Below are 23,853 nucleotides of genomic sequence, written 5' to 3' on the forward strand. Positions count from 1 at the left end.
CAATTTTTGCTCCTCACTCGGTAAAATAATTTTATATATTGGTCAAATATTAAATGTACTTGTGTATGGGCCTCATTCCACATTGAAGTTGCACCCAATTAGCTTACTCCACATTCTATCCTGCTTATGGCTGAACATGTTGCTTTCTACCCAAGAGCTGTAAAATAAATGACTACTGACTGAATACTGCCATATCTTAAAGGGGAGGTGACAGAAGATGGCACAGAGTAATTAATTGACTTAGCAACTCCAGGTTGACTTAGTGAATTAGGAAGAGACATCCTACAGCTTTAAGTTTGTTTCTGATCTGGTTATGCAGCACCAATGACTGTTGCCAGTGGAGGAGGAGAAGGTGAATAGGATTAAAAAACTGGACCCTGGCATAGGAGACCAGAGAAAGAGGCTGGACAGAACGTGATCCAGCTGTGAATATTACTGCATTCATGTACAAACATGGGGAATGATGCTTTGTTCTAACTATCTGTAGAGGACCCAGTCTGTGTCTGCTCTTCTGAAGACACAGGCACCCCTCGGAGGGACTGCGGCTTGGTTCCAGACACTGCAACAAAGCGAGTGTCACTTAAAGAGGCGTAATTGCTTTGTTGGGAAGCGTCTTCACTTCAACTTGTAAAAAAATGCAACATGTGTGAAATGCAATAAAGGGAGACGACAAAGCGAGGCCTGCCTGTGAGGGAGCGAGGCTGGACCTTGAGGTCTGTCCCAGTGGACACACAGTGTGGACCGGGTGTGAGTGGGGCCGAGCTCTGGCTGGGAAAGGTGTCCCTTCCTTCACCAGGACAGGTCCTTGTGCGCTGGGGCAGGCTGTGTGCTTCCTGCCAAGCCTATTTGGGCCAACAGCTCCCAGAGTGAGGCAAGGCGGGCCCTGATGCTTGTTCAGGACGGTAACCTAGTCCCCTTCCAGCGTGGCCATGGAAAATGACTTGGGGACTCTGGCATCCCACGCTTATGAGACGGAGAACTAAAGAGAAAATGTGGCCTAACATCCTCATTCTAAGCTCGAACAAACTAGGGCCCTGCTGTTGCTTCCTATATTCTTACCACTGTGCCAAGGCACAGAGGGCAGGGAGAGTGAATCCACTCGCTACACCCACCCTCGGGGAGCTCCCAGGGAGTGGGCACTCAGTCACAAAGCCACGTGCATGAACGGCCAATGGCAGCTGTGATGGGTGCTGCGGAGGAGAGGGACAATGGCACCCTGAAAGTGAAGTGGAAGGAGGGGGCTAGCAACAGAGGGCAGGGAACCGGAGGAAATGCCACAGAAATCTCAAAGGCTTAGCCAGGTAGAGAGCAGGAAGAGCAGGCCAGACATAGGGAACAGCCCAGTGTCTGGAGGGTACGGGGCTCCTCAGAGGGCCCGCGGGAAGGGCATCTTTCAGCTTTGGGAGGCCCCGCAGGAAGTGGTGGCTTCACTGAGGAAGGAAATCAAGAATTCTAGCTGCTGTGATAAACCACACGGTGTAGGGATTGTTTGTTTTCACCGAGTGCAACACCTGCACGTTTGGGAGAGAAATGAATGAGAGGCTGGGTGATCTACCCTCATGAAAGCTCTAAAAAATGAGGAACCGATATGGTTGTCCTCATTGGCAGTGTGAAATGAAGCCACTTTGGGGGCGTCAGTTTCACCAAAATGCTATGTGTGTTCCTCCCCCCTCGCCCCTCTCTAAGCTATAAGTAATAGCACCAGTACAAGTACTATTAGTCTTTACATTGATTGAGCGATGGCTCTATGTCAGCCTGTAAGCTAATGGTGTTGTGCTCATTATCCCACTTAATTTCATAGCACCCCTTCGAGATGGACAATATTGTGGTCACCGCTTTGGGTCTAAAGAAACTGAAGAGGAGAGAGCTAGGTAGTGACTAAGCTGGGATTCCAGCCAGGTGGTCTTGGCTTCACAGCCCCAACTTTTAACGGCTCTGGCACGCAGCAGCGGTCAAACTTCAGCGCGCATCCGAACCACCTGCAGGGCCTGTTCAAACAGATGGCTGGGCCCCCACCCAGCCCAGAGGCCCTGAATCCATAGATATGAAGGGGGGGATGTGTCGAAGAATTTGCATTTTTAACAAGTAACAGGTGATGCTGTTCCTGGTCCAAAGACTAATAGACTCATTGCTCCATGAAACACCCCCCTCCCTCCATGTGTTTACGTTTGAGGCAACACTGAAAATCAGCTTCCTAGGTCCTATCCTAAATGGAAGCTGGTTATAGAAAGCTCTGACAAAGTCTCATGCTGGTTTCCATGAATACAGCCAAACACTTGTTTTGAAAGCCCCGTGACACAGATGCAATGGATTTGCAGGGCAGGGAGAAGGGGTCAATGTCTAGTCTGCATCTATAGATAAATGAACCACGGCCCAGTCACAAGAGAAGGGAGTAGCCCTCATGCATTGAACCGGTGCAGCTGATGTTATTGCAAAGACGGTCTGTCTAGCCATGCAAAGGTAATTGTATTGCTTGTCAATCACTTTGGCACTGCAGTGTGCCTTTGCAAGAACATAATGCAAATGCACATCTCATTTTCTTAGAAAGGTAATAACTAGTTAAATATTTGGATGAATGCAAGCAGGGAATGACTGCACTATAGCAAATTAGTTTATTTTAAAAAAAGGAAAGAAAAAGAATAGGATGCCCAAAGTGTACAATGTGTTTGTGTAATATAATATACACAAATAAATTGTTGAAGAAGAGGTTATTTAACACTGCACTACCTTGTTGCCCCTTCCAAGTGAAATAAATTAAAATTTTAATGCATTCAAATCTAGCTGTTTTTAAGTAGATATCAGGTGGGTCCATGAACCATGAACTTCTGGCACCATTTTTATAGAAGTGTGTGTGTGTGTGTGTGTGTAAATACATCAACATTTTCCAAAGGAAAATTCATATTTTAATTAGATTATCAAAGGCATCTGTGACATCATACTCTCCCCACAAATTTAAGAACCATTGATTTGTGGTATTTGTCTATAAATGCACTCAATTAAGAGGATTTTTAAAAATATTAGAGGTTACACTTCAAAACTGGCTGAGAATTTGAATAAGAATTGATACCAAAAACAAAAAGCTGGACAGAATCCTGGAAAATATTTGAGAATGGGTAGTAATAACTTTAGTTCTAGTGTTTATATTAAATTGGAAAGTGCCTAAGTATCAGTTACTATAGTCTGAGGAGTAGACATTTAAAAATGAAAACCAAAAAGCATGGTTGATTTACAGACAGAAATGTGCATACACAGTCCTAGAGGCTGGTTATCCAAGGTTTTAGAACCTAAATTCTAGGATCCGAAAGCATTCTCAAAAAAGGTATATATGGGTTGATTCTTGCACTAGCTACCTTTCAGAAGGGCTCTCCTGGGATACTACCATATCTGTCCTATACCCATAGCAGCACTGAATCTCCTCAAAATACTTCTTAAGCTAACTCTGAGAAGTTGCACATAGATGTGTCGTAATTAATTATCTGAGAAAGTGCAGAATATCACACTCACAGATATCCAGCCAACCAATGCCAAAACCCTATAGCAGATGCTGATGCTTGGACTGGAATAATTTTAAAAATCTCCCATGATACTCCATTAGAGCACTCTTCTTTAGCCCCATACAATATGCATGGTACATAGTAGGTGCTTCATAAGTAGCTGGTTTATAATTACTTAACTACTTAAGAACAGGAATGGGGTGAAGCCAATCTCATGAGATTCCTTTGGGAGTGAATGGGGTTTAGGTGCTGTCATCTAAAATCTGAGAAAGTACTGAGGGGCGACCTTCCATCTTCATCCACAAACCATCAGTCTGCAAGCTCCACTGACGGTAATTACCCAACAGGTAATTTCTCCCAGCTATAAGTCACAGAAAGACAGACTGACATTAGGGCGTCTCTAGCAAAATTAACCCCAGGATCAAATGCAAGGGGAAATATGGAAAACTTGCTTCATTCAGCTCTTGTGGAGACTATTCACTAGTTAATATTTTATGTACAATCTACATATTCCACAAACTATTGAAGTGATCTTTGCAAATCAAAGCCATCTCTGTGGCTTGTGGGGAATGCCAATCTGTGAACTGCAGGTGCCTCCTAGCAAAGGAGTAAGTGGTGCAACACAGAGAGGGACAAAGAAGCAGTAACTGCATCTCCCTCAATAACATTAGCTATAGTTCACTGAACTCGAATCATATGATGGACCCTCCCTACTAAGTTGTGGCCTTACATGGATCTCCTATCCCATCCCCTATCAACTCAATGGAGGCAGACACAATCTTCACTCTCCTGTTAAGGCAATTCACTTATACAGGTTAAGTCAGCTACCCAGGGTAGTATGAGGTAGAATGGTTGTGGTGGTGGTGGGGGGTAATCTCATCTTCCCCAGAAGCATTTTTTAGTACTGTAACAATCTTATAGACTGTGTAAACACTAGATTTCTAACTCATCACTCATTCTCATTCAGTGGATTCTGGTAATCCCTAGGGGGCTGGCTGTCTCAGTCCAGGATTTTGCGTTCATTTCTAGGATCCCTTCATGGTCCAAGTAGAGCCTCTGTAGCCCTAGACCCTGAAGGACTGGTCATGTTTTAATGTCCCAAGATGTTTCTATTTAGGTATGTAAGAAAGAGAAATAGGGCCCCTCCATAACCTATGTTCCTCACTTGCTGAGAGGGACTTCAGAAAGTGTCAGGATGCGGAGGGGGAACCAAATCAACAAAAGGAAATGGATGGCTCCTTGGTGTGCCCTCCTGGATACCTATCTTGGTGTTGGATACTCCAAGGCTCACCTGTGGCTCCACAAAAGCTGCCATGGAGGTTGTGTGGGACCGTTTTATATCTCTTGGAAAAAACAATATGGAAACTATACATGGATGTTGGATAAATGACACATTTTTGGTTGGAATTTTAATAACAAAGTATATGCCTATTGGATACTTGATGAAGAACAGAGTTTAGGTTATCAGTCTTCAACTAGTGATAAGGGGAAAATAATTTTTTCTTAATAAATGCAGTTTGCTAGCCAACAACTTAGAAAAGATGGGGTTCACTGGGTGTGAGGGAGAATCACAGACTGAGACCTTAACGTGGACATTTAGGAAATGATTGGCCATAAATGTGTCCTCTATCTCTTCTCTTCCTAGCACTTGGGTGTTTAGAAGCTTCTCTAAACATCCAAGTCCTTCCTTGGTGCTCACACAACACCCTACCTTACTACTTACCACATTTACTGAAATTGTTCGCTTACATGGCACCCTTTGCCCCCCACCGGAAGAAATTCCTCCAAGGGAGCCATTTGCCTCAGTGGCCTCAGTGCAAGGCAGTGCATGCAGCTGAGAAAAGGAGTGTTGAGCTAAACTGGACAATAGCAAAGACATCAGTCAAATCTAGAATTCATCCTCCAAAGGAAGCAAACAGCTACAGGAGATCCACACTATCTCCTGGACCACCTGAATCCCGACAATGTCACTTCCTGAAACAGTAGTGGGTTTCCAACCTCTCTGCCACTCAACCCAAGATCAGGGCCCTCTGTCCTCCAGGCGATCTCTGCTCTTCTCTCTAAGGTGAGCTGCCCTCTGATGTCTTCTGTAGCTTAAGCCAAAGAAGCCAGAGGAAAAGGGAAGCCACCATTTAAGATGCTGGGTTCATGCCTTTGCATTCAGAGCTAATTTGTCCAGCCAATTTGTAATCCAGCAAAACACCAGGCAACTGGCTGAATGTCCTCCTTTTACACCAGCACTTTGCTCTTATGGAAGTTACAGGCATGGACACACACACACACACACACACACACACACACACACCTAGCCCTTCTGCTCTTTCTATCCCTCCCATCTTAAGAATTTTACCTTACTACTAAACATGGGTTCAGAATTCCAGTCAACATTGTCAGCAAAGAGGCACAATCCACCATTATAAACAAAATAATTAGAGCTATCACTGGGATATTAAAATTAAATCATGTCCGAAGCAGTCACAAACACATTGCCTCACCATTTGGAGATGCCTGTGTCTCTCCCTGGCGAACATGGCATTAATTAGTTATGCATGGTTATTCCCCACAAAGAGCAAGTTCATTATAAGTTAGCAAATTTCAATTTTACAGCAGGTGTGTTATTCTGAGACTTTTATAAATTGTTCATGTGAGGATAAGCCATATAATTTTACTTTATTTTTTTCTGTTCAATATAGTAGTGAGATACTGAGGGTACATATACCGGAAAGCTACAATTACCAGCTACCAAGATAATGTTTTCCAGGCAAACTAATGGGGTATAAACATGCAATTTTGTATTTATGGCTTATGAATCTTGCTTTAGTAATCATATGAGCCTAGCGGGTAACTTGTTTTGTTTTTTTTTCTTCATAACTCATTATATGACCTTGGGAATAACAAGTTTTTACTTCTGCCTTTCTGGATCTACAAAATAGGCTTAATACTGTGGGGGCTGAAGATAATGATTATACTGTCAGTAATGCCTTATATCACATGGTCAAATACATGAGGCTGAGGACATGAAGATACATTATATTGGAGGGTGGGGAGAATTTAGGGCCAATTCATCCTTGGTTTATTATTCACCATATTTTCAGCACAATTTCTTTTTCTTTTTTTGGTGGTGTTTCATCTACTAAGAAACTTGGAATTGGCCTCCCTCTAATGACAACACCAGAAACAATGGACTTTGTCTTCTTTCTCTGCCTTTATCCCCCTCTTCCTGACAATTTCATCTGCTTTCATTTCTCTATTGTCTTAGCTTTGTCTCACTGCATTTGTTTTCAAAACACTTCAAATGCTGTCCTTTGGAGTGGGTGAGATATGAATAAATATTTCAGTCAGTATAATAGGTGATCTGGGCTGATTCAAATTTTCTAAAAGATTTCTAAGCAACAGAGCTATAAAAAAAATGTGTTCAACCCTTTTCACATAGTCCCGAATACAGCCATATTCTTTCTATAGACAAGAAAGCCAGGCACCGGCCAGGGAAGCCTCCTGCCAGGCTGTCCTGGGCATACCTGAGCTTTCCTTAGAGCAGCATGATTGGTAGTTAGGACCCCATGACTCTCTGTATGGGGAGAGGGACCGCGCTGTGCACTGTAGGATGTTTACTGCATCCCTGGCCTCCGCCTACTGGGTGCCATTGCATCTCCCAGCTCCTGCTGTGACAACCAAAGAACGTCTCCAGATATTACAAATGTCCCCTGAGGATCACTGCCTCAGAGACATCCCTCTCTCCCCGGCTCTGAGTGTGCAGGAATGTTCCAGGAGGATCCCTTAACAGGAAGGTGAAAGGGAAGCATCTCAAGGCCGAAGCCTGCCACACCAGTACCATTTTTTCCCTGAGCGTTCACCACCATTCCTGGATAGTCTCTTGGTGATACCAAAGTCCATGACAGGAATACCCAACTGGCAATGGGGGTCACATGAACTTGCATTTCTTTGCAGAGGGGGAACAAAGACAAATGCCATTTTGGAAAATCCAGCTAAAACGAGTCTTAATTCCAATTTCATTGAACTTGTGAATGTTTGCATTGACTCCACACCTAATTTTCTCTTCCCAGCAAGGGCTCCTAAACTTTGAAGCTCAAGGTATCTTAGGGAAGGGGAGCAATACCACGCCAGTGATTTTTATGTGTGAAAAGCCTCATGTCCCTCCATGGACAGATTCAAGGGGCCAATGTGATCCAACCTCCTTAATAACCAGATGTTTGCAATCATCAGAAATACATCTCTGGCTGTAACCATTTCTCTGTTCTCCAGCATTCAGTCTCAAAGAGAATTTACATAACAACATGTGACATGTAGGATGCTTAAAGGCACCAACCATGACAGGACAAATTACACTCATTTTTCAATACTCTTTGCAAGGTGCTCCACTGCAGGCGCCGGGCTGCATGCTGGGCGTTCTGGTGGGGCAGTCAAGACCAGCATGCGCAAACAGGAGGGGCGGTGCAGGGAGGCCCGCCCCGGAGGCAGCCCACTTACCCTCCGTAGGCAGGGATGGGGGGTGGGGGCGCCGCGGCCCGAAAGGTGTTGTACACGGTGCGGCCACGGCCTCGCAGGTGCGCCCCTCGGTAGGCGGCCGCGGCGGTGGCGGCTGGATACGGAAAGCCGGGCACTGCAGGGCGAGAGGAGAGAGCAAGGCAAAGGCTTTCAGATCCACACCAACCATTGCGGGAACCTCCCATCCAGACCTTCCTTCCTGCAGAGCAAGGCTGGGCACCTGTCCCCTCCCGACCCCCACCACACACACACACACACACACACACACACACACACTTCCAGGAGCCAGGGGTCGAAAGGTGGCAGCTGGGCAGGGATCAAGGGCCAAGGGCCAATTCCAGAGAGGATGGGCTAGTTAAGACGGTGGTCACAGTGCCTAAGACAATGTGCCAAATGAAAACATTGACAAAGAATTCTTAAATACGGGATTAAAGCTCATTGCACAATTTTGTAAGGTGGATTGCAATATGTATGTGCAATGTGTTCTCGACATTATCCATCCATTGATCATTCCACCCATCCATCTATCAATTCATCCATCCATAAACATATGTACATATACACACATACGTCTAGTGTGTAATATATATTTATATGTGTCTGAGCACACAATATACATGTATGTATGCATGTGCATGGATATGTATCTGTGCATATGTAAGTGGATATGTACATGCATTGTGTGCAAACACAGTATGTGTGTGTGTGTGCAGGAGTACGTGCATATGTGTATGTGAATGTATATGTGTATTCATATTTGTGTGTATATAATATTTGTAAATACATACATTTCAATGTGTTCATACTTATCTCTGAGGATGAACTGTATGGGTGTTAGTTGTCTGTTCATAGCTTTACCCCATCCCATTTTTAATTATTTCTCATATTTTCCTTTATGTGCATATATTGCTTTTAAAAAATGTTAATTGAAATACAGTGCTCCTCCAGACATGTGTATGCATCATGAGTGTACATAGAAACAAATCATTCCCAACGTCCCATCAGCCCCCTAACCATTTGTGCAGCTTATAAAACACAGTAACAGTAATGACAGAGAAGTCTGGGAACTCAACTCCTAAGAAGAGAGTGTGGGCAGGGTTTTCTTCCCTGGGGGGGAATCCTCTGAGCAGGATAACTTGCTGAGGAGTCAAGAGGGAAATTAAGCGTGATGCTTGAGACCCCTGGTAATTAATTCTGTTGCCTGGGAGGCCTTCCTCCCACAGCATGCAGATCCTAACCCAGGAGGCCTCCAGGAAACGGCGCTGCCTTCCAGCTCCTGCCACTTCCCCGATCCCCGGGAGCTCTCACCAGGCCTGCTGTCCCATCCCATTAAACAGCAGGCACTGCTGCCCAAACCCCAAGGCACGGAGAGGGTGCTTTTCTGGGAAAATACATGTGGGGAACCTCTGTCTCGGGAGACCTATATTGGAGGCTCAGGAAGTCCTACAGTGAGGGCAACACTAACCCAGTGAGCCCCGCACCCACACTCCGTTTTCCCGGGCATTCTTTATCTCTGTAATGCTTTTGAGAAGAGGAAAGCCAGTCACTTGCTATGCTTCTCTCTCCTATTAGTCTGCACGCTCCTGCAGGCCTTCCTCCATGGCCCTTTCATCTTTGCATCTCCTCCTGCCTCCCCAAGTCACACAACAGGAGCCCCCCAATTTTATCCACAGCAGGGTCTAAATACTGGGCACCAGAAGGAAGGTGGATGATGTCACTATCTGACCAGGTGAATGAAGTTGTGGGCTGGGGTCAGGCCAAAGGGTGGGCAACCATCCAGCAAACCCTCTCTCCTGGCCCATTTTCTCCTCTGATCCCACTGACCTAACAGGAGCTCAGAGGAGTTCCAGAGAGAGGAAGTCACGTGAGATGAGCCAGGGTGTGATGGGTTTCCTCCCTTCCACAGCCCGCCATCCCTGCTCCATATCCCTGGGGTTTCACAGCGTGATGACGTGCCATGCCGGGAAGGACACGGAGTCCCTTTTAGCATGACTTGAACGCCAGGAAAGGACTCCTGGTGAAGGAAGCTCTTTTACTTCCTTAACACACCCACACTTCACTCTTCCTGGAACTCTATTTTATGAAACACCTAACTGCTCCCGGGGTGTTGTATTTCCTGTTGTGCTAAAGTGGTCTCTATCCTATGTCCAAACTGCCAACAGGGGCTTTCCTCTTCCAACTGTCACACTTAATCGTACACGCACTCCACCCCATCTCATCCCATTGCTCTCTGCCCTCGGACAGTACGTTTGTAGCTGCATGGTGGGTGCCAGGGGGTAGGGAGAGGAGAGGGCTCCCACAGAAGTCACTCCCAATTCCATACCGCCTCATGGACCTGCATGAATTGGACTCTGATCCTTGAACCTGAGATGAAGACTGACTGGCTGTCATTTGGAATTCTGTGTGTGTTCCTGAAGGGTGAGTGAGCAGCAGGCCGGTTTCCTGGATTGTACCATATCTTTCACGAGGACGGTAAAATGCTAGGACGGCTGCACCACGTCAGAATGATTCATCTTTCTATTTGTGTCTGAGACCATACCAGTTATTTGTAACTGTTTTTAAATATATTTTTTAATTGATTTCAGAGAGGAAGGGAGGAGGAAAGATAGAAACATCAATGATGAGAGAGAATCATTGATCGGCTGCCTCCTGCACGCCCCACACTGGGGATGGAGCCCACAACCCGGGCATGTGCCCTGACTAGGAATCCAAACGTGACCTCCTAGTTCATAGGTCGCCGTTCAACCACTGAGCCACACGGCTGGGCTGCACCCTGTTTTATTATTCAAAACAAATCCTGCCGCTGTACTTAACTCTCAGCCTGCCAGCCCCTAGCACCCACGTCTCCTGGTGCTGGTTTTAAATAATTGTAGAGAGGTGTTGGTCTTAACGGGGAAAGCGGTAAATCCTAATATCATAAAAGCCCAGAACTAATGACATACGAGGTGTTTGCTTCAGGACCGGGGAGAAAATGAGGGAGCAGGGCTTTGACTCCAACTCCATCTCCCCACAGTTCAAACATTAAGTTTTCATAGGAACGCCCTGCATTTTGAAATAAAGAAAATGAAAGATTCACAATCTGGCAGAGCAGCTGGCTGCCAGTGTGAGAAAACACGGTAATTATGCTGACCCATTCATTATCGCCGGCTGCAGCGCCGAGCGAGCGAGGCAAGATCCCTCTCAGCGACAAGCAGGTTTTACAGTAATTCTTGCAGGATTTAGATGTTGGGAGATAACATGAAACGGAAGCTGGGCAGCAGAGCGAGGGGGGCACAGGCTGCTAAAAGTGCAGAGCCAGGGTTCCACCTGCACCCCGTTTCCCACAGAGAGAAAATGGCCTTCCCGATGCAGGATAAGTTACTGATGGGCCTTAACACAAGGCTCTTTGGGCTTCTCTACACAGGCCAGATGTGAGGGGTTCTAATTTTGTTAGAGCAGCGGTTCTCAACCTGTGGGTCGCAACCCCTTTGGGGGTCGAACGACCCTTTCACAGGGGTCGCCTAAGACCATCAGAAAGCACATATATAATTACATATTGTTTTTGTGATTAATCACTATGCTTTAATTATGTTCAATTTGTAACAATGAAATTACATCCTGCATATCAGATATTTACATTACAATTCATACCAGTAGCAAAATTATAGTTATGAAGTAGCAACGAAAATAATTTTATGGTTGGGGGTCACCACAACATGAGGAACTGTATTAAAGGGTCGCGGCATTAGGAAGGTTGAGAACCACTGTGTTAGAGGAACACAGGGAAGACCACACATCAGCTCCTGGTGTAAATATTGCTTTCCTGGGGGCCCAGCTCCCCTTAGGTAAAATAAGGTGGTTCCATAGCTCATGCATTGGAGCAAAAGCCTCCTGGAGAAACTGTGTGAGACTCCCGGATGGACGAGCTCAGCTCTCTCTCTCCTGTTGCCAGTCGAGGACTGGCCCAGGGGCCTGCTGGTCTCTGGTTAGTCATCACCACTAATGAGCACGTCCTTCCTCTTTCTTCCTTCTTATCCTCAATCCCCTCTTCCCTGCTTTTCCCTTCCCCCTCCTGTCCTTCCCTCCTCCCTCCCTCTTCCTTCCTCTATTTGTTAATCTCCTTCTGGACAAGGCTGCCATGAACTTCCCTGGTGTGCAATAAGTCCTCACTTCACATCCTCAATAGATTCTGCGGCTGTAATGCGAATGACATACCATATAACAAAACCAATTTACAGGATGGGCTAATTGATACACCCAAGAGCTACGTTCCTACTGCACCTCATCAACATTATAACAAAACACCGTTATTGGAGGGTCGGCTGTACTGACAATCCAGTAGCTTGGACGCTAGAGCTGAAGGACTCTCGCTGGTGCTGGAATGAATGCAAGCTCCATGAGGGCAGTGAGCTCCTTGGCTCCGTCCACTGATTGACAAGGCTGCCTGGCGCGGAGCAGCGTCAGGTGCCCAACATTGTGCCTGGACTCCTGCTGGTGGTTAACCGATGCCAAGCTGCTTCTTTATGGGGGTAAAGGCCTTACCTCTGCACTTCCCGTCTTTCATAACACTGTCTCCTATACAAAATGCCCTGCCCAGCTTTTGCAGAAAAACAGCATGCAAATGACACAATTGGATCTGAATCATGATCCTCATAAAAATAATTTCTGCATCCATACGTTTTGGGGCTGTATTGGCCCAGACATACTAACCCGACTCGGAATATCTTTGATTCTGATAAAAAGGGAGGCACGTCGGATAAGTGCATTGGGCTTGGTATTACTGTAAACCCTCCACTCGTTTCAGTGCCCTTTTATTGCTGCACAGTGTCAGGATCTGAAGATCGGTTTCCTGTCCTGGGGAAAAGCAGGACTCACACGTTGCCCCCAGGCAGGTGATACCTATTAAAGGTGCAGCTCCACACAATGCTCCTGGAGGCCCAGCGAATCACAGGCTCTGAAATGCAATGCATTTGTGCAACAAGAACAGCAAATAGCAATATTTAGAACCCTTAACTTGTCCGATTTGCAGCTGTGCCTTTTTTGTGTCCTCCCAGCTCCCTTCGAGGCTGTTCCCCAATGGCTGGTTTAGGACAGCAGGGCTCTCTTCTCTTGCCACTAAGACAAATCATCAATTTCAAGTGCAAAAAGCCACAACTGTTTGTCAAGCTTCCTTTAGACTCAACCTAAGAGGCAACTGCTTTTTCTTCACTTGCCCATCAGGTATGCTGGTTTGTAGATGCTGGGACATGGTTAACTGTATGTTTAAAGCAATTACTTGAATAAATATCACCGAAATGGCTTTGTCTTTGGCCCTTCTAGAAAGAGACATCTCATTATGCACTTTCTTTGTGGCTAGACACTTATTTTGTGTTGAGTGAAGGTTATCATGCCATCTACCAACGCCCCACTTCTGGAGTTTGGATCCAGCGAGTGGGTAAGAAATGTTTAATAAGCCCGAGCTGGTTTGGCTCAGTGGATAGAGCATCGGCCTGTGGACTGAAGGGTCCCAGGTTCGATTCCAGTCAAGGGCACATGACAGGGGTGTGGGCTCGATCCCTAGCAGGGCTCCTGCAGGAGGCAGCCAATCAATGATTCTCTCAAATCATTGATGTTTCTCTCTCTCCCTCTCCCTTCCTCTCTGAAATCAATAAAAATATTTTTTAAAAAGAAATGTTTAATAAATCTAGTGCCAAATGCCAAATGCCAAGTGTCCTCTCCATGTCTGTTAAATCACTGTTAACAAAAGTCATTCACCTGTCACCCTGCCCAATATTGGTAAATGTAAATTAAAGAACAGTGTTAGAAAGAAAAGACACCAAATTAGAGGCATTTCTGAGCCTCAACGCTGGAGTTTGATTTTTTTTTCTAGTTGAACGTCAAGATAATAAACATGTAAACAGGCCATCAATGGGAAGCAATGGAGAGTGTTCAGGCTGCTTGATGGATACAGTATAAATCCTTAGTTCTTGGCAGGAGAAGAGAGAGACAAGGGAGGGGAAAGCCCATAGGTCCATTATCCTGGAAAGGTTCCCTCTGAAACCTTATCCAGCATGAATCAAAGTGAAAAATCTGATATCACTGCAACGAAAATTGGATTTAGCTCATAAGCTAAAAATGAGTTTCTCCCAAAGAAAACAGGGCACCAGCTTTTCGGAGCAAATACCAATTGAGCATCTTGTTGGTACATCAACAGTCTCAGCCCACCCACTCCCAACCTTCAGCTCGATTTATACCCAGAGCCCATTTTGGGGGAGGTGAGTGGGGTAACCCTCTTGAGTTCTTTCTATACCCCGGAACTCGATGAAACGGAAACTTTAGGGATGAAACTTTAGGGATGTAACAAGAGGCGTGCTGTGATGTGCTGGAGGATCAAAGAAAAAGCAACATTTTAAAATGGAAGATGCGTGGGTGTATCAACCAGCCAAATGAGCCATTTACCCACATGTCCGCTGCTTCCAGTCTGTCTCCCCCTCAAAGACAAAGCCTTCATCTCCAACCGTCTATGAGCTCGCCTTCAATGTATTTACCGTGACAAACACATGCTCGCACCCCTTCCCCCTCCGTCTCTTTCACAACGTGGTGCTTACCTTAGAAAATAAACACAAATGAGATCATCTTACCAGCCCAGGAATCCCAAGAGAAGAAACACAAAACCAGTGGAAAATACTTGAGGGTGCTAAACTGCATATTAAAGTTTTAGAGCTCTGGGAGAGATGGCAGAGCAGCAGATGCAAAAGCCGACAGGGGGCAGATTCTACATCAAAGCCGTAAAAATATACAACCGCTTTAATGGGCAATTATTCTTTGCATTTGTGCGCTGGGTTGAATTTGCATGAGGTTGCCAGATGCCCAGGAAAAGGTGTGCCATCGGAATGGAGGGGGGACTCTCTTTTTTGTCCCCCATAAAGCCACTTCCTCACCACCCCCCGCCTTTGAATGTTTCAAGACTGAGAAACCTTCATGCTAATTTGGGGTTGGATTGTTTTGTGGGTAGTTTATAGTAGGAGATATTCACTCACATAATTCTGGGGGTGCAGACGCGATTTCAACAGCAGGCTCACGGTTCTGTGGGATTCCCCTTGGGGGATCTCCTGTTCCATACGCTGGACCATAAATTAAGAAGTGGCATAATAGGTAACACACTGAAGTGAATAAACAGCCAGCTACAGCTCGATTTCAGAGGCAGAGCATCCTGTGATACACATCACAATGAAGAGCCAGAAAGAGGATGATTTTTTTTCTCCAAGTGGCAAAAAATGTTCGTTTAAAATGGATCTCAAATAAAGGTACATCGAATGGGTTTATAACACAGAATTTTATACACAACTAGGTCACTATCTTTAAATGACATTACATGGAATATTGCATGTGATGGGACATATTTAGTTCTGGGTCAAAGTAAAAGTGGAAAGGCTTAAATTTTTATTTTTTTAAATTCAGTAATTTCAAGGTTTTGGGGGAAAAAAGATGAGTACCACCCATTCTGTCACTTATGAAAAGACCCAAAGAGCCACTTAATTTGTTGGAATCTCCCATTCTCATATTCACATATTTTATCCTGGACACACAGATTTGGGATCGACTCTCGTTTCATTTAGAAATGCAGGTTGATATTAAATACCGCTGTTTAGAAGTGAATAAATCTACATTTTGGACAAACAGTTCCTTATAGGACACCCTCATTTGAAATGCATTGAATAGGAAAACAAAAATTTCTAATTAATGTACAAGTCTAATCACCATTCTCCACATGGAAGAGTAATTTTTCACTGTTCATTTGCTCGGTTTAATCTCAAAACTGACATAACAGAAACGCAATGTCCTATAAATCTCCACTCACTTGTTTCTTTTAATATTCATATTCCATTGAACTGCAGCTGCTTGTTGCTTCAGTCTATTACAACTTGCAAAAGTGTCGATAAAAATATTATGAAAGGCAAGATGTGTTTCTTCCTGGCTGTGCGTGCCATTTATTTGGGGAAAGACAATAAATGGCTCGTGGATTGTTCCCCGGCCTGCTGCTTGGTGGGTGATTAGTGATTAATTACCTGGCAGCAAATTGACATGGCACGAGGAAATTGACACAGCCCTGATTAATTAACTTTTTATGGGCGGTAGTTACTCACAAAACATTGCGCACCATAATTGAATCTCTCTGCATAACGTCATGGTACAAAAGTTTTAGTCAAATCCAAATTAGCCAGAAGTTTCTAGGCTGTTATAGGATGTGTGGAAGGGATGGGCAAGGAGTTGAACTTGGAGAGAAATGCACATATTTTGAGGGGGAGAAAGATGGTGACACTGTACTGGCCGGACCGCCCAGGCTGAAGTCATTGACCTGAATCGTTACTGTATGAGGCTAAAAGGCCTCATTTACCCCCAGCCTCTGGCTGCTGCTTCTCGGTTGCTCCTGCAGGTTCTGTCTTTCGTTCAGTCTCTACCGGGTGAGTTAATTCCCTCATTCAAATCTTGGTTCCAACATCATCTCCTCCTCCAAGCCTTTTCCTCTCAACTGTACCCTCCACCTCCTACCTGCCTCCATAGTCTCTATCACTCCTCTCCATCCACTCCACTAACCACTCTTTCAATATCTTATTTGATTGCAACTTTATTATATGTCTCTGTGTTGGGATGTCCTGAGGACTTTATTTTGGTCAATACTGTGTCTACAGCACCTAGAACAGCGGTTCTCAACCTGTGGGTCGCGACCCCTTTGGCGGTTGAACGACCCTTTCACAGGGTCGCCTAAGACCATCCTGCATATCAGATATTTACATTATGATTCATAACAGTAGCAACATTACAGTTATGAAGTAGCAACGAAAATAACTTTATGGATGGGTCACAACATGAAGAACTGTTTTTAAAGGGCCAGAAGGTTGAGAACCACTGACCTAGAAGGTTATCTGGTCCAAGGTAAACCCTACAATGTTTATGGATCATACTGTTAGGTAAACTAGAATGCCAGAGTAAGTGGACCAGTTACAGAGGAAAAATGGGTGATGCTCCATGAACCTGTAGGACTTGCTAAGATGCGGCTTAGGAAGGATGCAGATTCGACAAGAACCTGGTGTAGTGAGAACATTAGTGGTAAAGGACTCTGGGCCTTACGTGCCTAAAAGTTCCAGCAGTGATAACTGGAATAATCCAAGCAACGTCGTGAATACAGCTGGCAAATGGCACCGCCCCGTACTCCATTGCCAATGCAGGAGATCTGACTGCGTGTTATAACAGCTACTATTTACTCGCACTTGCTAACCTCCAGATCCATCAGTTAACTCACCAACTCTTTACAAAACCATAGAAACCAGGTATAATGACTATCTTACTTTCCTGGGAGGAACCAAAGACAGAGCAGCTCAGAATCTCACCCAATTATCTGAACTCAAACAGCTTAACACTAGAGAGACGATCAGCTTATCTATTACCCAACAGGCAACTAGGACAAAGGCATCCCATGTCAACCTTGGACAAGGGTTTCTCCATTTTCCTTCCTTCCCATTGTCTGTACAAGCTGCTGTTATCATTTCCCTATATCCAAACCACATCCAAAAACACCAGCCCCAATTCATCATGGGCTCAGTTCATCTGCAGAGGAATCTGTTGACAAGTCGCCCTGAGACCTCAATGTGCTCTTTGTTGGGTAGGGGCAGGGGTAAAAGTGGAGGAGGGGGCAGGTGCATTGCTAACCTTCTTTATTTATGTTCTGAGATTTCAAGACACCTGGAAGGGCTTTGCTCCTTTTCTACTAATTGGATACAGGCCGCAGGGGTCACTACTGATTTATGTTCCCAATAAGAGTCCAAGGCAAGCTGTTTCCCTTCTCTACTGGGGCTTATCTCCACATCTGGATGCAAGCCTGGGGGGTCGTATACAATCCAGAAATGTTGGGGAAATGGGCTCTCCCAGCAACGGACCTGGGTTGCACTAGAATGGTGTTACACACACAAACCTCATCACTGTCAGAATAACGAGCTCCTTATGACTCAATTCAACTAGAATTTTTCTCCAAGATTTGGAAGATTTGAGCAAGAAACTTTTATAATATTTGGGAGTGTTGTGCTTTTTTTTCTGAATAGAATTGATTTAATAGTGTTATCAGTTATTACTTTACTCACAACATGGCTGGAAATAAATATCTTCCTCAGAAAGAAATGTGTCATGGACCAATAATAATAATAATAATATCAACAACAACAATAGTGCAATGAACACACAGAGATGTACTCTAAATGTTGAGTCTGGTGTTACCAAAGCAGAAATGCTTCCTAACTTAAAAACAAATTCAAAACACTGCAGCAAAACCACACCCAACGCTCATGCACAGGTATTCTTTCATCATTCATGTCTGTGCAACTTTGAATGAGGACAGAAGCCTTGGTTGGTGACTAATTGCCACACTCCTCTGCCTACCTCCCAAAGTGAGCTGCCTCTTTTCTCCCAGGTTACAAATGGTCAGATTAATCCAACAGAAATGTGTTGAATGCCATGGTGGCTGAATGTGCAGTGATGGGCTTTTACTGTGCACAAGACATATTTGTGATCTGTCTACGCACAGGTATTGACAATATCCCCCGGGGCAGGATTTTTGTAACACTTCCTCCCGAAAAACAAGAATGAATCTCAATCTTGGAGTGTTTGACTTGGCAGGACCACAGAAGGCCTTGCAAAAGTGCTTTCTGTCATTTGATGGGATGTTGAAGACAAAACTGGGAGATGCTGAGGTCTATTTTAATTTGGATGAAGGGATTTGCCAAAATCTATTTGTTTGACAAAACCTGTACTGGTGTTAAAATTTAGCTTTTTTTCAGGCAGCCATGGGAAGAAATCAAATAATTTCTATAAATAATTACTTTATCGAGTGCATATACACAGTAAAGCCTCAATTGCTAAATCATTCATGATCTAGCTAACAGCTGGCTGAAACAGCAAGCTTGGTGAATTGCCTCTCCAGGTAGGAAACAGGGAAGTGAGATAAATTAGCTTCCTTATGTTGGGCTGGATTTCCATGACTCTCTGGGGTTGCTGCGGCTCCACACACGAGGCCCTCGGAGGGGGTGGCAGTGGCTCATTGGATGGGGACACGATGCCAAGGCATCAATCATTTTGCCTCCAGCCATCGCTGTGGGTGTAGCTTGTTGAGGCCATCTGATTTTCAGAGCCAGCTTCCAGATTTGAAAGACTGAGTCCTGATGCTTTGAGTGACACAATAAGCCAGGGGTGGAGAACCTTTCTCTGCCAAGGGCCATTTAGATACTTATATCATCATTCTCGGGCCATACAAAATGAGCAGCTTAAAAACTAGCCTGCTATATTTGGTCAAACATTTAATTAACTCACCCATAAGGCCTTGGCTGAGCCAGACCAAATGATTTCCCTGGCCTCGTAGGGTCCGCGGGCCGGATGTTCCCCACCCCTGCTACTCAAGCCATTTGGACCTAGGGATTCCCCCACCTGATGTCAGAACTGGAGCCCTCCCTAGACCCCCATGTAGATAGAACTGAATGAAGGAGACCAGTCACTAGACCAACCTAAACCTTCCAGACCAGCTTCTTTGGTGAACTTTCTAAAGGCCTGCAGAATATGGCTTCTAAGAAAGAAAGGGAAAGATCAGCCCTTTGTTTGAGGAACTACATTGCTTCAAGCAAATGGAAAGGTTTATTCACAACAATATTTGATGCTCACAGGTGAGTGGGTATCCATGAATACCTTCACAGCAAAGAGGCTAGGCCAAGGTCACACCTCTAGTGTAACCATGACAATTTAAGCCCAGCTCTGCCTAATTCCAGCTCTTCTCACTAAACCATGTGGATACTCAAAGAGAACTTTGTAGAACCAATACTAGGGGCTAAAAACTATCTTTGGCTGAGTAATACTCCATTGCATATATACGCACCACATCTTGTTTATCCAGTTGTATACTAATGGACATTTATGTTGCTTTCATATCTTGGACATACAATGGAATATTACTCAGTCATAAAAAAAGAATGAAATCTTGCCATTTGCAACAACATGAATGGACCTACAAGATATTATGCTAAGTGAAATGTCAGAGAAAGACATTTCACCGTATGATTTCACTTACATGTGGAATCTGAAAAACAAAAACCATAAAATAAACAAACAGAACGGAAATAGACTCATAGATACAGAGAACAAACTGATGGCTGCCAGATGGAAGAGGATTTAGAGGCTGGGTGAAAAAAGGTGAAGGGATTAAGATGTACACATTTGCAGTTATAAAAACAGCCATGAGGATGCAGAGTACAGCATAGGCCAGTGATGGCGAACCTTTTGAGCTCGGTGTGTCAGCATTTTGAAAAACCCTAACTTAACTCTGGTGCCGTGTCACATATAGAAATTTTTTGATATTTGCAACCATAGTAAAACAAAGACTTATATTTTTGATATTTATTTTATATATTTAAATGCCATTTAACAAAGAAAAATCAAAAAGTGACGGGGTATCAGGAGTCCACACGACATGAGTTCACATGTCATAGGTTCGCCATCACTGGCATAGGCAATATAGTTGACAATATTGTAATAACTATCTATGGTGTTAGGTGGGTACTAGACTTATGTAGGGGGGGTCCCTTTGTAAGTTATATAAATGTCTAACCACTATGCTGTACAACTAAAACCAATATAATATTGACTGTCAACTGTAATTGAAAAAACTAATTAAAAATAAATAAATAAAATGATCTTTGGGAAATGGTGCTTAGATCCCTGTAGCATTCACCAAGGATGGGGATAATATATATCCTTGAGCAGGTGTGCCCATAGAGGTGGTTCTTGTATCTTTGTTTGTTTATTTTTCCATAAAAAGTGACGGGGTATCAGGAGTCCACACGACATGCCAACAAAACCCCAGGAGACAGATCTAAAATGCATGGTGTGTTATTTGGTCCTGAAAGCTGCATTTTGTTCACACTTCCCACAAGCTCTCCAGGAGCGACAAAATAGCTTTACATAAATGAAAACATGATTTAAGAAATTGATGGTTTTGGAGTTCTTAGTGAAGCAACTGTTTAAATTATCGTGTTTAAATGAACTATGCCGGGCTCTTTTCCCTCGATGGGAGACAAACTCAGCTTCCCTTTTATGTATCTCCACACTGTGCAGGGAGATTCACTTTTGAAGAGAAATAAGGCAAAGGGAGGAGGGGGCCACCTCTGCAGTTGGACACCTTTCTATGCAAGAAGCACCAAGAGTCCCCACCCCAGCACTGGAATTATATGAGTGTCATTGGATGTTCTTACTTCCCTCCTTACATGCTCACTCCCAGCTCTGCAGCCAATGAGAGGGCGTGGCTCCACCTGCAAAGCCGGGTCCCAGGAATGCACACCTGCACCATGGTATCCAACTGCTCCCCTTTTATTCCAGGAAACAATCAGGTCTTAGCTTTGGCCCCTGCAAAGTTCATGTTCAGAGCTCTGAACTCAGAATAGAGGTTTGTGGGTGTTTTCTTTTTTTTCTATTTTAAATCCACATTAGTTTGAGAAAGCCAATGACATGCAGATGAGCGCATAAAAAACGTAGCTTCTCAACCCATTGAAGGATTTCCCTCTGGCCCCTGGCAGGGGCTGGTGGCAGGTGGGCATGGTGGAGGAGTTTAATGGGGGAGCTGCACCAGCAGTCTGCGGCTCCTCCTAAGAAAACGCGAGCATTAAAAAGTGCTTTCTGTCAGTGGGATCACAGGACTCGGGTTTCCAGGGAATTCCCCCAGAACAACTGCCTCGCTGCCTTTCAGAAACGTCTCATCTTGGCCTTGTTCTCTGGCTGTGCGGGCACGGGAATCCCAGGACAACGTGGTTTATTGTTTTAATATCTGTCTGACACAAAGCAAACCATCCTCTGGTGACTCCTTATCTGTCATATGTGTTTCTGTGAAAGAAATATCAAGACAAATAAGATGTTTGGGGGCACACCGCGGGACGGCAGGTTTTGCAATTGGCGGTCTTTTGCAGAAGGGAGACCCCCGTCTGAAAAAGAAGCCAGCCACCATTCCGCATGGAGATTAATAGCCAAAGCGCCGGAGAGCCGAGAACAGCTGCCTGGGATGTGGCTCCTCTGCAGATTCTTCCCTTGAGCAACTAAGGGTGGAGTGTGTTTTACTAGTGATTTTTTAAATTTTCCTGAAATGGATTTTTTTTAAAAAAGGACAAAGCAGAAGTAATGGGATTATTACTATTCCGCCAAAGTAACCACACGGATGTCGATGAGGAAGCTAACCCAGTTGGGCTGGAAATGGTGGGCACTGAAAATACAAATGAACCTCTTCTGAAAACTGGTGTCCAGGCAGAATCACTAGGGGGAAAAAAATGCTCTCAAAAGTAACCTCTTCATAAATGAGAGATGTGCTGGGCTGTGGGAACGCAGGGCAGATGGAGCAAAGCGAGGAGATGGTGCTCGGGCGATGGAGAAAGAATGGTTCCCGGGGTCCCTTCATCAGCAGTGGCTGCTGACAACTGGGGACAACCCCTGTTCAACCCATCAGGTGTTCGCTCTGATTGGGGCGGCAGGCAAAGCATGGCCCATGGTCGGTGTCTCCAAATCTCTTCTTCCATGAATTCAACCAGTGAACTAGGACTGCAGAAGCTAAGTGTGTCTGTCTCTAGTGTGGAATGATGGGGAAGGCAGTGATATTTAGTTCACCTACCAGGAGGTGTTAGCAGTGGGTAAATCTCCTATCGGGAAAGGCCTCCCAAATATCCCTAGGAGTAGTGTGTTTGCAATTCTGAGATCTTAGCCTTATATATCTGTGTATTATCTATCTTGTCCATGAGAATGTAGGCACTATAGAGTCAACTTGTGGATCCCATGTTCATGTAGCAGTCACAGTACACAGAATGGTACCTGGCATATGGAAAGAACATGATTGGTTGGATAAAGTGATGCCTTTTCAATCCCCTGCCCCATCAAAGGACAGATGAGTGAAGAGGAAGGACTTGTTTCAGAGGCAATGACAGAGGGCACACGCTGTCACCATAATGCTGAGTCATGGACACAGGAGGAATGAAGCACTGGCTGATTCCTGATCAGAAGGATCCGCCTGAGCAACTCTGGGAGCCAGCATTGGGCAGTGTGCGGGAGGAACCAGAAGAGGCCTGGGTGGAGGGTGAGGGGTCCTGGGAGGGTGGAGAGAATCTCACTATCCATCCCAGGAAAACAGCACCAAAACAAAGCCTCCACAGCCAGATCTGTTTGTTGTTTATTGTGAGAGCAAAACTTGTATCTAGACTGAATTCATGTCTACATTCTAATTGAATATGTACCAGGGAAAGGGTATTCTTTTACATGCTTACCTTCCATTATTTGTCTTAAAATGTGACAAAATAATTCAAAATGCCAAAAATACATGAGGGTGCACATTGAAAAGAAGTCTCCTTTGCCCTAGATGGTTTGGCTCAGTAGATAGAGCATAGGCCTGCAGATTGAAGGGTGTTGGGTTTGATTCTGGTCAAGGGCACATGCCCGGGTTGCGGGCTTGATCCCTAGTGGGGGGTGTGCAGGAGGCAGCTGACCAATGATTCTCTCTTATCATTGATGTTTCTATCTCTCTCTCCCTTTCCCTTCCTCTCTGAAATCAATAAAAATATATTAAAAAGAAGAAGTCTTTTTTATCTCCACCCCCAGGGAGCCAGCTGCCTTGTGCCCTGCCCACTTATTTATTTATCTTTATTGCTGAAAGTCTTACAGATGTCCCATTTTATTTTTTAATTTTTTTTTAATTTTATTGTTTGTGTGTTTTTTTTATAGAGAGGAAGGGAGAGGGATAGAGAGTTAGAAACATCAATGAGAGAGAAACATTGATCAGCTGCCTCCTGCACACTCCCTACTGGGGATGTGCCCACAACCAAGGTAC

The 23,853-nt window shown here is 44.7% G+C and overlaps 1 protein-coding gene across 1 annotated transcript in view; it reads right to left on the reverse strand.

The window, feature by feature from the left end:
- Positions 1-23,853, reverse strand: part of RBFOX1 (RNA binding fox-1 homolog 1) — a 188,616-nt gene that overhangs the window by 48,156 nt on the left and 116,607 nt on the right. Inside the window, exon 9 of the mRNA XM_023755309.1 lies at positions 7,983-8,115. Within this exon, the coding sequence (XP_023611077.1) occupies positions 7,983-8,115 (133 nt within the window). The remainder of the gene's footprint in view (positions 1-7,982; positions 8,116-23,853) is intronic.

Source organism: Myotis lucifugus, unplaced genomic scaffold (genome assembly GCF_000147115.1).
Source record: "Myotis lucifugus unplaced genomic scaffold, Myoluc2.0 scaffold_72, whole genome shotgun sequence".
In the NCBI taxonomy this organism is placed as follows: domain Eukaryota; kingdom Metazoa; phylum Chordata; class Mammalia; order Chiroptera; family Vespertilionidae; genus Myotis; species Myotis lucifugus.